General features: G+C 41.4%; 1 protein-coding gene across 2 annotated transcripts in view; it reads right to left on the bottom strand.

The window, feature by feature from the left end:
• Positions 1-13,294, bottom strand: part of SNX13 (sorting nexin 13) — a 68,912-nt gene extending 55,618 nt beyond the window's left edge. Inside the window, exon 1 of one of the 2 annotated variants that reach the window (XM_082045712.1) lies at positions 13,242-13,294. In XM_082045712.1, the coding sequence (XP_081901838.1) occupies positions 13,242-13,259 (18 nt within the window). In that variant the 5' untranslated portion in view covers positions 13,260-13,294. Of the gene's footprint in view, positions 1-12,877; positions 13,101-13,241 lie in introns of those variants that run through there. The other variant, XM_082045711.1, reaches the window with a different exon arrangement.
• Between the last annotated feature and the right edge of the window lie 5,643 nt (positions 13,295-18,937).

Below are 18,937 nucleotides of genomic sequence, written 5' to 3'. Positions count from 1 at the left end.
TGAGAGGTAATAGTTTTAAACTACAAGAAGGTAGACTCAGGCTAGGTAGAAGGCTGAATATTTTTTACAATGAGGGTGGTGAAACACTGGCCCAGGTTGCCCAGAGAGGTGGTAGATGCCCCATCCCTGGAGACATTCAAGGCCAGGCTGGATGGGGCTCTGAGCAACCTGATCTATTTGAAGATGTCCCTGCTCAGTTCAGGGGATTGGACTAGATGACCTTTAAAGGTCCCTTCCAACCCAAACTATTCTATGAATCTATGATGTGTGTGATTTTTTTTTTTTTTACTGAGAATTAAACTTATTATATGTGGTTATGTATATTTCATCTATACATAAATATTATGTATATACATACACACACACACAATCCAGTACTGAAGTTTACTGTAAAAAGATTCAGTCATTAACTTCTGAATAATCTTTTAGTACCCTGGTTTCCTCAGGCTATAAAATTAGTGACCTCGGAGTTCTGTTTATGTCTTTAATCCACTGGTAATATTATTATATCTGCTATTTGCTCCTTGCAGCAAAATTTTCAGAGTCCTCTGAACCACAACATTATCCCACAAACTTTAAGATTAAACTACTTTGGATGCAGTACAGTATTTTATTGTAGTATTTTATTATTTTAAAAGCACATACGAAATCTACACGCCCTCAAATAAGTAACACTCCTCATCTAGATGAAAATGTTACTTTAAAAACATTAAGTTAGCAACACAACTTTAGAATATTTTTATCTGAGACCGTTCTAAATATGAAGAGAGACTCTAATTGCCTTATTAGGTCAGGTTACAAATGTGATGGAATTCAAGTGAAAGAAGCTAATTCACATTATGTATAATTGCCGAAAAGAGTCCTCCGGTAACAGACATGCTCAACAAGACTAAACATTAATTTCCACATTGTCCCTGGTGAGCAAGGCTGTTGTCTGGAACTACTGTCAGTCATGTCATATATCTTTCTGGAGTTATTTTTGTAAACGAAATAGTCTGGTTAAAAGATCCCCAACCCTCCCTACCCCTGAATTTTTTTTTTTCTTTATTAAAAAGGAGGAGAAAAGCTAGGAACAATACTGTAGGTCTCAGAAAGGAAAATGACATTTTGTTTCTCAGCTGTGATGTCAAATGGCACCTTGACTACGAGGCAGTATTGCAACCAATATTATGGAATCCAGAAAGCCAAAACTCAACAGAAAGCCAACATAAATGTTTTCTCAAATTATACTGGCAGCAGAAGAGGATCTGCAAGAAGGAAAGTCCGGGCCAGAAAGGAAGGAAAATACAGGCCAGTCAGCCTCATCTCAGTCCCCAAGAAGGTCATGATCTATCAAAATGCATCTACCAAGGGCAAATCATGCCTGATCAACCCAAAAGCTTTTTATGATGAGGTGACTTATGTTGAGGACAAGGAGAAGGGCTTAGATGTTGTGTACCTTGTCTTTAGCAAGGCCTTTGACACAGTCTACTTATCACAAAACTGGTGAAGTATGGGCTGGATAAGTTTATGATAAGGTAAGTGAAAACAGACTGGATTGCTGGATGCCAAGACATGATCAGTGGCACAAAGTTCAGCAACTTCGCGGGAACCTTCAAGGATTAACACAGGGACCGATGTTGTTTAATGTCTTCATTAACAACCTAGGTGACGGGACAGAGTGCATTCTCAGCAAGTTTGCACAGAATACCAAACTGGGGGGTACTGTGCAGGGGGATGTCAATGGGGCAGAGAAATAGGGTGACAGGAACCTCATGAAGTTTAACAAAAAGAAGTACAGGCTTGCATCTGAGGTAGAATAACCCTGGGCCACAGTACACTCTGGGAGAACTCCCTGGGAAACAGCTCTACAGAAAGAGAGCCAGGGTGGTCAGTAAGATAAACACGAGTCGGCAGTGTGTCCTTGTGGCAAAGGCAGCCAATCGCATCCTATCCTCTATCAGCAAAAGTGTCACCAAGAAGTCTAGTGAAGTGATCCTTCTTCTCTACTTGGACATATATGACTACCCCTGGAATCCTCTGTTCAGTCATGCTCTCCCCATTACAACACAAATCCATCTGGAAACCAATGTACAATATTCAATTCCACCACAAGGGATTTTGTGCCAAAACAAAATATATCCATATACTGAAGCCACATACTGGCTGGCTACCCTGGCCACCAAGGGAATGGTAGATTTAAAAAGTGTATTGGTGCTCCAAATTAATATTCTGACTCCTCCTTTATGTGAGTGGGAAGTAACACAACTTTTAAAAGTATTACCTCTCTGCTCCACGCCCCAGCGCTCACCTTTATATTCAAAAATAAGCAAGAGCAGTTGTCTCCTATACACCTACCACCAACATAATTAATGGCATCTACTGCCTAAACACTGGAATCCGAAGAAGCAGCTACCAACATTATATTCATTGATTTTAATATTTTGGGGGTTTGTTTTGTTCTTAAAATTCCAAGACCTCAATCAGTGCCACAATTGTGAATCTAGTTTCAGTTTGGACTGCTGCTTGCAATGACTTTCACTGTATCTAATTTCTCAAAAATTTACTGATAGTTCCCCAACATTTTTAAAAGTATGTAGTGCTTTATTACCAGCATCATAATTAACAAACTACAAAGTGAAATGAACGTAAATAGAGGAAGTTCAAAGATCAGAGTATGCACCATAAAGAAGCGTTTTTCAGTAGTCAAATAACAAATAGATCCCAAATTGCAAATACAGCACATTTTCAAGAAGAAACATAAATCCACCAACAGAATACTAGCATCTTCCTCTGAAGACTGTGATGTTACCCCACTGTTTCCTTCTTAAGTTTAAACCTGCTGCAGTTCCTTAAATGCCATAACTCTTCTCCAGTTACAAAATACAGAAACTGTGATACAACCACTATTTCACTGCAAATTCCCAGTAGTCTCTGAGAGTACATCTGAATTCCTACAAGGCCAAATTTCCTATGAAGCATGCTTAACGGATGAAGACAAAATAACCATGAAAACAGATGTTACACAAAATGATGAAAACTTTTACAAAGCTACAGTAAGCCTCAAAACTTCCAGTTCTTTGCAACTGTTTTTCTGGACAGAATACCATCCAGTTGCATAAAATAAAGCAAGAAAAAGAGATTAGTTCATTGTCTCCAAACTATTCAGTGGTCTACAATATCAAAAGACAACTGCAACCTCTTTAATGAGCCATTGATGCCTAACTCTTGGCAGAATGGACAGTGCCAAAAAAAAAAACGAAAACAAAAACCACCCACACAACACCACACACACTGCTTTGAAGATACGCCTAAAAATGCCTCTACTTAGAGGAGGGGGGGAAGTGTTTAAACATTATGGTCTTTTTCCACTGGGATAAATGCCATAGGAATATTTATAAAAACATTCCAAACCTTTCCCCCTCATGTGCTTCATATCCCCCTTCCCAATCCCTCCTCCAGTCCTTATTTGCTTGCCTGCTTCACCCATTTCGCTTACAAGATATCTTTGGTTGACCATCTCTTTTGGGAAAGCACGATCACTCTAAGCATCTTCCATGGTCCTCTCCCCCTTGTCTTTTCTGAATAATGTTACTGAGAAAACAACTCTGCTTGCTGCTTCTGCAACCCCTCAGAAACTTCACAAGTGAAACGCTGCTGACAGGGGCAGATATGTTTAGGTAGAATGGAGCCTCCTACAATTGCTTCCAAGCCTCTGCTCCGTAATGTCTGCCCATCTGGCCTGTCTATGGAAGCCAAGAGCAGTTAAGTATCCTAGATGAATCTTCTACCCTCACATAGTCTTCCTCTCAAAAAATCTCGGCGCAGAGTTACTGTGCCAACTACTTCCTGGCTATCTTCCAGGTGTATACACTACCTCCTGCTCACTGAAGAGGGAAAGCAAGCATGAACATCTACAAATGAAGTTTACACCAACAGACAGTTCTATGAACTCAGTAGAACAGCTTATTCTCAAACATCAGGGCATGGAATATTTCCAGCAAATTTCAATGAATTTGGAGGTGAATGGAGGAAAGAAACCACAGAAACAGTGCAGCAACTCCTGCCGCTAGTATTTAAAGATTATCAACTGAAACTATCTACAGATGAAACTAATTAAGTCATTTCAGTACCCAGCTCTCAGGGCAAGTTTACAGAAGACATCTAAAAACATCAGTCACTGCCAGTCGCTCAAGAACAAAAAAGAAACCTAGCAAAAGTGGAGCTAGCTAACCTTACAACTTTTCCTGGAGGCACAGACACAATCAGAAGTCACAGAAGGAATGATGACACTGTTTTCAAAAGGACAGGAATTATTTTGGATATTGATTAACTTTCGACCTAAACAGAAGGAAATGCAGGAAAGCACTATGCACTTCCTCACACCGGACCATGCAGCTGTTGATTCGGCAACTTCTCCTGCGTTCCCACTCTCACTCGTACCTCTCCAGAAGGGCGGTTCAACAAGACGAACCAATTCCTCATGCAGTTGCTGTTTAGCTGCTAGACCTGATACAAGAACCGGCATCACACCAGCTTGTGTCTGATGGGAGGGAGGAAACCTCTTTGGCAGCAGCTGAAACTAGATCCAGTTAAGTTGAACGTGAAATGGCACTTTCAGTGTTTTAAATTGCTTTATGCATGTATGATATGTAACGAAAAATACATGGCCAACTCAGTGACAGCAGCAGGAAAACAGATAAGGAAGAAAAATAAAGAGGAAGGAAAACACACAAGAGCAACAAGGAATAAGCAAAAGAACCACCACACAGACAGCAAGGCAGAAGCATCCATAGACTAACCAAGGTATATTATTTCACACAGCAGCAATGAAGCTACTTTGATCAGGGGAAAACAGAAAAGTTATTTGCATAATGCATCAAAAAAAAAAAAAGTTATAGGCAAATGTCTAGAAATCCAGAAATAAAAACTAAGAAGAGTGCAAGCATAACGTTATATTGAGATTATTAAAATAGAAAAAATAATTTCAAATAGAAAACAAAAGAGGATATTGGTAAAATAAAGCACAATTAAAAGAAACAGTAATGGGCAAGACCAGACCATCATTAATCAGAGAATTCAATAAAGGAAAATACCCAGTTAAGTAATGGAAGAGCTCAGAAATATTCACAGAAACAGGAAGTTCAGCTTTGGTCTCACTATTGCTAACTTGTGATCTTTTCAAGAAGTCTTTAAGAAGCTGTAGTAGGGAAACTGACAACTGAAGGACACAAGACCAATACTATTTAAAGTCCAGACCTTAAAATCAACATAAGGAAATGAGTAAGACTTAATTAAAAGTTTTAGTCACACATGCAAGTCAAATTAATGCAAGCATGAAGCACAAGAGGATTCACTACATGCAGTTGTAAGACCATAAGGCGAGGTGCTAGAACTACATGTTTGTACACACACAGTGAGGGCAAATTAACACAACTACTGTAGTGTACTAAATTTAGAAAAAAAAAGTTGACTGTGCAAAGGAAAACTGTGGAAAGGATGAACATTTAAAATAAAGCCTTATTCTCTTAGCCTAGCATTATAAAGAAATACCATCTTATCAAACCAACAAAAGTTATATTCACACAAAACAATGTTTTCCATGAGAATTTCAAAATTATATGTAAGCAATAAATTAATTGCCATAACTAATTCACATTTCACTGTATGTACCATCAGATTAAATCTGTAATTGAGACATTAAATCACAAGATTCAGTATTTCCATAATATATTATTTTACTTTACAAAGTTAAAGAAATTTCAAGTTGTTAGCACTGTGATCAGAAATACTAATTTGATTATATAAACCATAAAAAGTAGTTTTCTTCCAAGTATGTTAAAAGTGGTTAGCTACCCCAATCAAACATAAATTTCCTTAAAAATTAAGGTATCAGTAATAAATATGCCAAGATACATACACACACACAAAAGAAAAACAAACACGCACACAAAAACCACTTGGCATAGCACTTAAGAAGACCAAAAAAAAATTTGCACACCAAAAGACATGTAATTTCAAGCATAAATAGTTCCTTCAGTGGATAAGGAACACACATAATTATTAATATTACCGATCCTATTATTTTCAAGATATCACAAATATCATTACACATACTTCAGAAAAGTAACACAATACAATGTTACAAAATACTACAACATTTGGGAAAACCAAAAATAAACAAAGTTTTGAGTCACTAAAAAGGACACAGAATGCAAAGGCTGAAGTGTAGAGGCTCCAGGCCTCACACAGAAGAAAGGACCTGAGACTCGGAGACACCTCACCTCACCTGCAGCAGCCACTGCTAGAACAGCAGCCTAGCAACCAGCAAAGCTTCCTCATGTCTCTACGCCAAACAGTTCCAAGATCATTTTGACAATGAGCAAAATTTTAAAGCAATCATTCTTTCTACAATTACACTGCTTGGCTATTTCCTCAGGCATGTACACCACCAGTTTTTTAACTCATCCGTGCAGTGTGGAATGCCAAATGCTGAATAGGGGATGACTGGGAACATCATGTATATTCTTTCCCATTGCTTTCAGAACCCATTAAGAGCTATGAAAGAAATTACCTCAAGTCTGAGGCACAGTTTCATGATCAGTTAGTTCACTGTGGCAAAAACTTCAGCATGAACTTTCCAAGTATTTTCTACTTGGCCTTGTCTGACAGCACCGACAGGAAGAGTGGAAATGCAGAGCATCCTACAGGATATGTAGCAATTTAAACTTCCTGCTCAAGTTCATTCCCTTACATCACAAGATAAGCCTAACCCCACTGTCTCCAAGGCACCAGAAGTGTTGAGCACAGCTATTTCTTAGAACTGCAAAAATATACTGAAGAACGGGAATACATGATCTTAAAATAGTGATATTTGTGAAATAACAGCATTCTGACAAAAACAGATTTGATGAAAATAGAACTGGGATCACCCCATTCCTCCCCAAAGCATGGGACTAAGGGAAGAAAGGCAGACGAACAGACATTAATAAAAATAAAAATCACACTGTAACAAAAGCATGGCTGCATTTTAGCAGTTAGTACTCTTCAAAGTAAGCCCCCAAATTCATGAATATTCTTGGAAAGAAAACTTGTAATGGGATACTGAATTAACCATTTTCAACATTAATGTTATAGACCAACAGATACCTGTGAACTTTTAATTAGGCCATGTTACATCTCACTTGAATAAACACAGTGCTTTTTCCACCTGCTAAATAAAAAGCAGTTCTTGATATTTAATATTTTTGATTATGAAAAAATTATTCTAACCAAGTCAAAGCACAGAAAGGACATCATACAGGCCATTTGATGCAGGAAGGGACTTAATGGAAAGTAAGCAAGCAGAGATGGGTTTATCTCCTTCTCCTGCTGGCAACTGGCGAAGTTCAAATCAAATTGGTCTTAACTAATCTTGCAGTTACTGTCCAATAAAATATGCAGAGCAGCAGGTCTCAAGAAGTTTAAGGGCCACTGGTCAAATGGCTTCAAAATAAACTACTGAACTAACCACTACGGTCAAACTCTATATTCTGTTCTGGGAAATCCCTGGATTTTCAGAGAATCCCACTTGCTCAAAACTAGTTTAAAAATAGTGGGGCTTTTAAAATATTTGTAAAACACCCATGTTAGAATACAAGAATGAATTTGACTCACACTGTTTCAACTGCATCACTAAGATCACAGCCCTTCCATATAGAAAACAGAAAGCAAATCAACACAGAAACTTCAGAAACCCACCCCCCCGCTCCAAGGATGTTACAGGTTCTTCTGCTTCAGAGCAAGAATAAAATCTTTGACAGATATTCCCAGACTTTGACAGGATAGAAACTGACCTCTTTTCCAAAATAAATGGCAATTATAAAAGGAGTCCCCTGGCTGATGTTTACTCACATTAAAAAGAAATGCCCCTTTCACCTCATACCCATTATAAAAATTACACAGTCATCATTTTAAGGTGTAATACTATAGAAATTCTGTAAACAAGGTTAGAGTGCTCTTGTTAAAACATTTCAATATGTTTACATCATTAAATGATGACTCATTTTTTCAATTCAGAAATCTGACATTACTTACTGGGGGAGGGAAGGAGGAGAACAAGCAACTAAGTCCAAGATCACAATGCCTTCTACTTCCTGAAGTTTCTCTCATGTAAATGAATGTGCCAATTGCAATTGATTTTTCTGTTTCTCATGCCTTGGTATTCTCAGCCAAGCAATGGCAAAAAGTGCTAATGAGTCTTCAAAATATTATTTTTTTAAGTATTGCCAATAACTTACATTCAACACAAACAGTTTCTGTTTTCCAATAATAGCAACTCTCCTAATGCTAGTTCAAATGCTTTGTCATCTTCACAAGGGTGGGGAGAAAGGGACAAACATTTAAAACAGAGATAATTCCCTAGAGTGCAACCAGACATAGGAAATCAACATTTGGAGCTCCTTCAGCTGTCTAACCAGACGACCTACTAGTATTTTTTTGAACTAAGGAACTTTACAGTTTTCCTCTTTCACACTGTTTTGGGGAATAGTCCAGACTGACATTTTAGAGTTGATGCAGAACTCTCCATTCAGCCTCAGCAGTTTAGGCACAACTGTATGCTCTAATAGACCTGAGCATTTAGACACTAGCTTTAAAAAAAAAAAAAAAAAAAAAAAAAAACCACGAACATATGACACCCATTCTTTGTAAAAGGCTACTTTTCCTAATTTTTCCATTCCTCATATAATTTTAACTGACACTCCACAGAATATGGAGTTATTAAAAGAGTTGTCATAGCAAAAATTAGGGACACAAAGCAGACCAGCTACAGCGTAGAATTCATACACAGAGAGAGGCTTTTTATCTCCCAAGGGCTTGCAACTGATCCTCTAGCTAGATTTCATCTGGAAAAACACTGACACCAAGGCAAAGCCTCAGCATACGAGTTCCACAAAAGGACAGAAAACTAATTTCTTTCCACACCCTGGCTAATCACCTACACTCTCGAAGTTGTCTCTACCAGCAAAATGTATTTCAGTCACATGAAGCATCAGAGAAATCTTCCACAGCCAGGTACCAAGGAACAGAAAAGATTAACAATGTCATTGTATGTCAATTAGCTAACTGTGAACTGCACCTTTCAAAGCTGGTCTAACATATACATTACAATGTGCTACTGTTTCAGTAAGGCTAATTCATTGTTATTCTAAAGTAACTCAAACCAAGCTGCTGAGTCAACCTTTATTCTTAAAAATCAGGCTTATTTGATTGGTTTTGCTCAAAAACAGTACTTAGTGGTTAGCAGCTATCAAAGCTTAACAGAAAAGTTTCTTAAATACCTCTTATAAATAAAAAGTAGACTGTTTAAAGAAAAGGAAACACTACATGTAGTTAATGAATTAGCTTGAACAGTTGCAATAACAAGAAACACCAGCATGTCAGAGCTCATTTTGTATGGCTCATTTTCAGCTGTGGACAAGAGGGAAAAAAAAGTTTTCCTACTTTGTCAAATTTCAAAAATCTTCTCAACAGTCACTAGTCCTGCAACTAAGTACTCTTGCTGATCTGAGATTAAGTTGTCGAAAAATTAGCTGCTGACAAATTCAGAAGGAAGGGCTCACTAAGCATCTCAAAGCAGTTTAATGAGCAACCGGAGGAAAAAAATGGAAAAAGAAGTCTACTCCTTACTTTTCTTTAAAGTGCCTTCTTTAGAGGCAACACAGGCTGCAAATGCAGACAGCAAAGGGCATCAATTTGAAAGACATTCTAAAACTTCTTGTAAACTAAGTCCCATTGAGATCCTATTTAATGTCCCCATCGGAATTTAAGACACTGTTGACCAGGAAGAGCCAGAGCTGCAGAACACCAGCTGCCTTGCTGTGGTCAGGGCACAACAGTTGCTACCATATAAGAGTCGAGAACAGCGAGGACAGCTGTCTGAAAACACAAGAGAGGGACCATCGCTACGCATGTCTGCCATGGCCTCTCAGATGAGAAAGTGCTGAAACAGTCAGCCACTTGGAAACAGGCCACACTGGGTCTTGAAAAGCAAAGGAGACATCTGATAAACAAGAAAAGGGGAGCAAGTGAAAAGGCACAGAATGGACAATCCAACAGGCTTGGGAAATGGTCATTGCAGCAGGACCCTGAATGCATGCAGACAGAATGTGACTGTAGAAGCACGTTCCAATCACCAAGATGATTAAAAACTGGGGAACAGTGTTTGTTAAGTAGGTAAATAAGTATATGTGCTTGGCATCCAACAACATGATTTCTGATGCAACCAAAATTTAAAAAAAAAACCACACGTGATATTTTTTCCTGACGGGAAGTGCAATCTTCCCCTGAAATTACTGATTACAAGGTCCTAATCCTAACTGCGTCCACACAAGCCTGGACCAAATCTGCTGCAGTCTGCATATATGGATACAGTCAAAGGAAGAAAGTAAGAAACTGGTCTCAAAAAACTGTAGGTTATGTTTTAACTGCAAGGTAACAATAAATGTGGAACCAGATTCTGTCTTTCCTTCATGCTTAAATATATTCAAGAATAATATTGTCTATAAGATTAAATTATAAAACTAACAGTTACAGTAGGAGAATGTTTCTAAATTTTTAATCACTAAAAAAAAAAATTACAGTGATCTTGGCCATTCTAGATAGTAGCAAACTACGCAAGTCCACAAGTATCAAGCAATTTTTAAAATTTCATTTAAGTTTTTGAATAAAATAGTTTGAGAGAGAAAAAACAAAACAAAACACAAAAAAACCCAGACTTCTTGACTGTCTAGTGTTCCCCACTCCTCAAAGTTATTAAGATAAATTCAGGCAGCCTACAGACATGTCAGTTTTCACCACTGCCCTACTCTAATGTCAGTGCTCTCCACATTCTACCTCAATTCGCACATTTAAATTATTAAAAAAAAAAAAAAGAGAGAGAGATTTAGATGTTTATGGAATACATTTATCTGTAAGCTTGAAGCAATCTGCATTTTCCTGCAAAGTCTGGAAAGGGTTCATGGGTGTGACTGCATGCAGTTTTCATGAAGTGTTTTAGCCACCAAGTCACCATTGGAGCACCCCAAAAAGCAGACTGGAAAGTCCTCCCTCCACTTCACATGTCAGATGGATACTTTGACAGTCAAGAGCTGTCTGGTTGTTTGAAGAACTCCCCATAACTGCTGTTCAGGCAGGCAAGCAAAGCCTGAAAATTTGCTAGATGCTCCCAAATTTAAAGTCATCTCCTTGGCAGAGACCAAGCCTGGAATACTTCACCCTGAAGCATCTTGCCTACAAATATTTTACATAAAGGAACTAGAAGTAAAGGACATCAGAACCCAGTCCTCCAGTCACCCAGGCAAAGTATCATCACTGGTCATCACACACATAACTGCTAGGTTTTACTTCAAAAGGCCAGTGAAGCAAGTGCCATCCACCCTGCTAGACCAGTGCTATTTGGGGAAAACAGACAAACAAACAAACAAAAAAAATCCACTAAATCCCAAGACAACAAAGTGTCTTGGATAGGCACACGCAGCCAAAATCAAACAGAAGAGACCAGTATGGGGCACCGACCCAGAATGTTCTAAGCCACCCCTAAAATAATCTAAATTACAACGCTTAATGCTTATGCATCACACTCAGCAATACTATTTAATGCAGATTATTAACCCTGACCACCCACCAAATACTGCTTGCACGAAAATAGGTCATGTATTTCTACAGGTTTAAGTCACTCGGCAAATTTTACCTTCCCAGGGAGATCTAAGAGCTCATGGCACTACAGAACCAGTTTCCTAATGCCACAAAACTTCAAATTGATGCACACTGAAAGCTTTAGGGTACTTTTTTAGCTATCATTCAGGAAAGCAAAACTAAATTTTTCAGGTATCGGAAAGCAGGCCTTCACCCGTCAAGATGCTTAAAGTACAAGGCAACTCAGTTTTGAACAAATAACCTTCACCACAGGATGAAATAACAAATTATAAAATACTTATCATGGGTAATGCAATCATCATGTTGGAGAACTATCAGTATGCCAGACACCTTGCTGACATATTAAAAACAGAAAATCCATCGGTCTTTCTAGAGAAAACTGAGTATGGGGGAAAGTCTCATTTCCAGAACTAGAAAACACAGCGAGATTCCCCCCTTGAGAGCACCTCTGGACACAATGGCCATTTCTAGCCCACACTGATCCCAAAATACCTGCCTGCCTCACAGCCTGGCTGTCCAGCCACTTTGGGACACAAACCCCCGCAATGGGGAGAGGCAAACTGAGGCAGCTAACTTCCACCAATTACCTACAAACTCCCACAACAACAAAACTATTCGGTTATGGCCGCTTTAGGGAAGAAAATTTAAAAATGCAAACACGGAGCCTTTATGAGTCTCCCGCAGAGGAGGCCAGAGGAGCTAAGTCAGAGCCGGCCTTCGGGGCCCGGGCGGGGACACGTCTCCGGCGCGGCCTAGGGCCGAGCAGGCCCCTCCTCACCAGGTGCGCTCCTCCAGCAGCGGGGTCGCCGCGCAGGAGCGGCCCCTCACCGGGCGGCAGAGCCCACTGCCGGCGGATCGCGAGGAGGGCGGGCCCGCCCCGACCGGCCGCCGCACGGAGCAGCCACGGCCGGGCGGGCTCCACCGCGGCGCTGAAGCGTCTGCCGCCCGTCCCGCCCTGAAGGGGGAACAAACAGCACCCGGCCGGGGAGGGCGGAGGGGTGATAAAAGGGGCCCGGCACTGCCCTGAGCGGGCCGGCTGGCGCCTCTGCTCGGCCAACGAGGCGGCTGCCTGCCTGCTACCTAAGCAGGTTGGAGGCCCCGGCTGAGGGCAGAGCCTCCTCTCCGCCGCGGCGCGCAGCTCGGGCGGACGGAGAGGCGCCCCCTCCCCTCCCGCACCCCGCGGGCCGGGCAGGGCTCTTACCTCTGCTAACATTATTACCCCGCTGCGCTGCGGCGCCTCGGCGGCTCTAGCCCCGCAGCATGGTGAAGCCTGGCGGCCGCGCCGAAAGCTCCCCCTCACCCAGCGGGGAGGCGAGGCGAGGCAAGCGCCGCCAGCCCCTGTCGCTTCCCTCAGCAGCCACCCGCCGCCCCCAGCCCCGCAGCCGCCCTCGCAGCTCGGTCCAGTGAGGCCGCCATCTTGGGAAGCTACGTGCGCCGCCGCCGCCGCTCCCTGCCCGGCGCGCCCGCCCATTGGGGCTGCGGGACGCGGGGCCGCCCCTGCCGGGGCCGGCTCACTGCCCTGCCCGCCCCGCCTGAGCACGGCCCGTCGATCTCCCGCTGCCTACCTGGGTCAGGGGGACCATAACCAGCCCAGACGGCCCGCTGCCCGGGTTCGGCCCCAGGGCTGCGGAGTGGCGGCCGGGCGGCGCCGAGGCCCCGTGGTCTGATAAATCCGGGCCCGGGTATGGCTCGGGGTTCAGTGCTGCAGCCCCAGCCCGTGCTGCGGCCCTGGAACACTGTGCAGCCCCAAGGGAGAAGTTGAGGGCTGCAGGACTTGCAACGTTGTTGTCAAAGCCGCTCCGCTGTGGGTTTGGCGTTTTTTTTTTTGCCTTGTCTCCCTTGGGACGCCGGTGTGTCTTCTCTATGAGCTCTGCGGTGCCAGGCAGCTTAATTGAAATGCTTTTTTGAATTTCTGACCAAGAAGCATGCTTGTTAACTGCACTTTAAAGTTACAAAGTTAACCTAGGGTCCATTGGGAGAGTAGAAACAAGATGGGTTGTTTTTTTTTTTACTTTGCCAATAACTGAAAGTACACACCAAAGTAGTAATGGTTTGCAGTGAAGATGGAGGAAAAGCAATGCTACTATTATCGTGAAGAAAACCAGCCTGCTTCAATTACAGTGTTTTTTCCTCCAAGAGTGAAACACAAAGCCCCTTTTCTTGCAAAGGTGCAAAGGGCAATAGGCAGCTCTTAGGGCTGGTGGGTTTTGTAGAAGTTCTCTAATTTTCCCAGGGATTTTTTAAGTACTTAGCACTTCGAGGTTGCCCACTTCTTAGTTTTACTTGTGAGTATTACTGAGTTTCAGTTTTACTCATACAACTGTTTTTCCCCTGCTGGAGACCCAGCTGTTAGTCGTGTGAATCAAAAAAAGCAGACTCTTGATATTCATGATTAATTGCCTTTTCTAGATAATAAAAAATATTAAGTTTTAAAGTATTTAGTAAGCTTTGTATTTCTGAGTCTCTATTTTTGAACGTTTCATGTTAGCATTACTCTTTCCTCCAAGCTGATCCCTCAGAGAAAATCCAAATCTCACAGCACACGCAACTTTATTTTAAACAATAGGTTTAACAATAACAGAATCATGCAGTGGCCTTGCACATGGTATTTCACTATCTCGATAAATTAAAAATTGTTTTAAAACATTGAGCAATAGGAGTTGTGAAATACCAATTCCATTGTATTGCTTTGGTCCCCTAACATTTATTTACAGCATTCTCTAGCTGCTCATTTGCAAGACATGTATATACACAGCTGTGGTTCTCTGTGCCTTTCATCACACTTCAGTTCAGTCAAACAATGCCATGTGCTCAGGTCTGTGGTAGAGGAAACCCTGAAGGGGCCCGTAATATAGCAGAATGATCAGCAAATCATCAGTCGTATAATTATGCAGAAACATCAACACATACTTAGCTGGGTAGGAAATAGAATTAAAATAATTGGAAAAGCTACTGTTTGCCACATCACTTAGTCATACATACATTCTCTGGGCAAGGCACAGTATCATACACTGATAAGACAAACTACCTAGCTTATAAAATCTAAGGGGTAAACAGGAGGTAAAAGTCTCATGGTATTTATGAACATGTATAAAAGATAATTAAACCAAGATATTAGTCTAGCAAAAGAAACTGTCTCTTGGCACCATATTTCTTTACCTTGTATGTTTAGACACATAAGGTAAGGTTTTCAAAACAAGTAATCACTTTTGAAAACTTACTGCAAAACTATATATATCTTATATGTGCTGGATGTGAAAGAAAAGCAAATCTCACAGCAAGATGAGGTCACATTTAATAATTCCTACTTGAATTTGCCCCTACTTCTGCTTGAGATTTGGCAGCCCAACGCCATACTAGTCTGGGAAGCACCTTCTGTTCTTGTACTGCTGGAATAAACCTACCAATACTTCTACTGAAAACTGTTCCATGGTTTTACACCTGTCAGCAGAGCCTTAGTGTTGGTGCAAAATAGTTATTAATGTTATAATGCATTGTTCTATTTTTGGTTAATACCATCTCAGCTTCTAAAGGGAAAGTTAGTGTAATTGCAACAGCAGCAGTGAGGCTGTGAGAAGGACAGAACCAACCACACAAAGGTAGACTCAAGGCAGAAGAGAAAGCAGCATTGTAAAGGAGGGGTGAGAAGAGGCAGTAGCTTGGAAAAAGGATGATGTGAGGGACTTATTGAAAAACTAGTCTGCTAGGAGTAGCACAGAGGAGGAAGAGAAAAGAAAGCTGCCCATTACTGAGGAATTAAACAATTATGTTGCCCCTTCCCATTCTTGGAATAAACTGAAAAAATGTAGGTACAATTTTTTGTGTTGGGTTTGGGTTTTTTTGTCTGTTTTTTGGGGTTTCTTTTGTTTTGTTTTGTTTTTTCTGGGGAGGAGAGCATTTCTAAATTAGTACGAGCCAGTCTGGAAACAAGGCTTCGACTGTGATTGAAAGGATCCTCAATGGCAGGCCAGAAGCACTTGAACACTTACTTGTTACTCTGCGCCCATCTTCAAGTGCCAATAACGCCATTAACCTTGCTACGTCACCCATAGGAGACTCATATTCCCTACTTGTACCTTGGTTACACGTTGGGGCTGGTGGTGCAACGAGCTAGCGTACTTACAGAAGCGGCGCAGCTATATTAGCACCCTGCTCATCCAGGCAGAGCAGCACACTCGACATTTTTCTTGTCACCTCCGCAAACCCTCAAACACTCTGCAAAGAACTGTGTTAGGGCAAGTATATATATCTGCAGTCAAATGCCAACCTGGCAGAAAGTTTTTGCACCCAGTCTTTAAAATACCCAGAGAATTTTCTTTCCTATGGGCCTAAAAAAATGCTTAATTCAACTAGAATGAGTACCTTAATGCTGATGGCTTCAACTACCTTCATACTTATAAGACGACTCCTACCTGTTGCCAAATGTCTTCGAGTTCTTTGCATTTATTACAGTTTTCACTGACTATAAGGAAAGAAAGTTGTCTGATGGTCTAGATTCACATTTTGAAATCCCACTGCAGATACTGGAAGCTGCGGGAGGTGTCTACCAAAATTATGGGTGAATGCAGCATTAAAATGTGAAATAGAGCAGGAGGAGAGAGGGACAGAACCAGCAGGCTCCCCATTCGGAAGTTTATAAAGATTTTTGTGAAATGAGGCATAGTGAGCACACTAAGTTGAGAAGCAGGCTCAGAGACAAAAATATAGTTGTGAGGGGGTGGACATGGCGCACACAGAAGGGGCACAGGCAAGATTTAGCAGTAAAAGAGCAACTGTGCCAACTTGCAGCGAAGCATAAAAGAGCACCCATTATTTTCCAGCACTGAAAGCAGGGCAGCTCCACAACCTAAATAACCGTTAGCACACCAGCTTATGAAAAATTAAATCAGTGACCTAATTGCCACCAAGGTAACCTCTGAAGCAGCAGTAACCTGCATTTGGAGGGCAAAAGAATATGTTCTTATGGCATACACAAGAAGACAAGTGAAAACTAAAGAAAGGGGAAACAACAAGCATGGCTGGGGGAGGGACGGACTCAATGAACAACAGTCCAATTTTGCTTTATTAAACAGTTTCATTAGGATGGCTAAGAGATTGTTTCTAACTTAATTTACAAGCCTGGACTTCTGTACCCTTCTCTACAGTCTAGAAAAGATCTTTTACAAAATTCTCTCTGTATACTATAAATTATCTTTGATTGTTCATAAACAATGGATGTAAAACAAAGTTTGGCTTCTGTTCTCTGTTGTTTAAGTTGTCGTGGCTAAGGCTGGCAGTATGGCTGGAGTTTGCTTAGGGTTGTTTGGTTTGGGATTAGTTTTTTTTTGTGAGGGCAGAAGGTGGAGTGGAGGAGGTCTGAAGAAGGTCTAATCATTAAATGTTTCAAGAGTTCAGTCTCACTGTTGAAAAGCAATTCTCTGTCTTCAAGGTTGAATTCCATTGCATTTCAAGTAAAAACAGATGACCCCAAAAGCTGCACAGTAACATGACTGAAAGAGGAATTCAAAGCGTCTTTTATGTGTGAAATTTGAATATGATGTTGTTTCAGGATGTTGCCTATTCTGAGCTCCTTGGTTTGAGCTGCCTGATCAGAAGTTTGCTTTTGATCAGCATCATGACTCTATAATTTTCTGTTAAAGAACTCATTCACTTTCTGGTTTCTCAGCATTCACCTGAGATGCAGCACAGACAGAAAATGCAAATATATGTGAAAGGGCCGCTCAAGAAAATATGATGTGAATGTTGGGCATTAGATAAATAATTACTGAAGAAGCATCAGGTGTAATTCCTGCTTCATCTTTTGCAATAAGGATGCAATATCTGCCCATTGTTCGTGTTCTCAGAATTGTTTATTGGAGGCTGAAATTGCTTTTAAAGCTTTTGCCAGCTTACATTTCTTCACTGTAGTGAACTTTCTGCTATCCAAAGAGCTGTCTCCAGCTAGGACTGACCTTGTTTGCCTTAGCAGCTTAATCCTAGTTGACTAAGCATGTGTTAAAGAAGCACTGTATTTCTTAACACAAAGGAAGCTGTCTCAAAATGATAATGGTGTCTCTTTCAGAAGTCTATATTAACCTGACTAGAGTCATCTCAGAATTCTAACATAGATGTTGGTTATCAGCTGCTTAGTTTCTGGCCATGAATTTTCTGTGAAAAAAATGCACACAAACAGAAGGCTTCCTATGCTATTTGCACACTACTGCTACAGAGGAGAGCAAGGTAGGATATAAAACTCTTTAGAAGAGTCACCTTAATTCTTAAAATTCATTTGGAAGCAACAAATGCAATTCTTTATCTGAATGATACACCAGTTTGAAGACAAAACTGTTAAATGGAATGCTTTATTTGCAGCATAGTATGTTATTCCATTCCCTCCTTCCAAGTGGGTCAGGAGTTATGAGAACGTATCTCTGTGGTTTGAAGATATGTTGCTCTTCAGAGTATTGGCCGTTACCCATGCCTGCTCTAAAGGCAGCAACTACTTGTGGCAAAAGGGTTCAGATGGTTTCTCTTCTGAGATTTGAACTCCTGAATGTGTCTGGCAGGTAGATCAGCCTAAATGATGGGCTCACAGGTCTGAAAAGTACCTGTCTGATGGTCTAGAGCAACGTTTTGAAATCCTTCTGCAGATACTTGAAGTCTAGCACCTTTGTCATGTTTGCGCAAGAGCCAGCGCCTGGCGGCACGAGCTGCAATTTTCTGTGAAATGCTGCAGCTTGCCACAGATTTGGAAAGCCCAGCAAACATTCTGCTTTGTCTGCGATGTGACCAACCCTGCTTGGCCACCGCTGACAGATGCAGACGGACGCTGTCTCCTGTGCAAACATGACATTGTCGTGTTTACACAAGAGCCAGTGCCCAGCAGCACAAGCTGCAATTTTCTGCAAAATGCTGCTGCTTGCCTCAGATTTGGAAAGCCCAGCAAGCATTCCACTTCGTATGCAATGTGACCCAACCTGCTTGGCCTCTGCCGCCGGATGCCGCCAGGCGCCGGCTCTTGAGTAAACATGACGAAGTGGCTCTTGCGCAAGAGCCGACACCAGGCAGCAGGAGCTGCAGTTTTCTGCGAAATGCTGCTTGCCAGAGATTTAAAAAGCCCAGCAAGCGTTCCGCTTTGTGTGTGATGTGACCCATCCTGCTCAGCATCTGCCTCTGGATGCCACTGGGTGCCCGCTTTTGTGGAAGCACAACTTTGTTGTGTTAGCGCAAGAGCTGGGGCTGGCGGCATGAGCTGCAATTTTCTGCAAAATGCTGCTGCTTG

This window comes from Streptopelia decaocto, assembly GCF_964273445.1.
Source record: "Streptopelia decaocto genome assembly, chromosome: 2".
Lineage (NCBI taxonomy): Eukaryota > Metazoa > Chordata > Aves > Columbiformes > Columbidae > Streptopelia > Streptopelia decaocto.
Note: the sequence above shows the minus strand (reverse complement) of the source record. Positions and strands in the feature narration are given on the sequence as shown.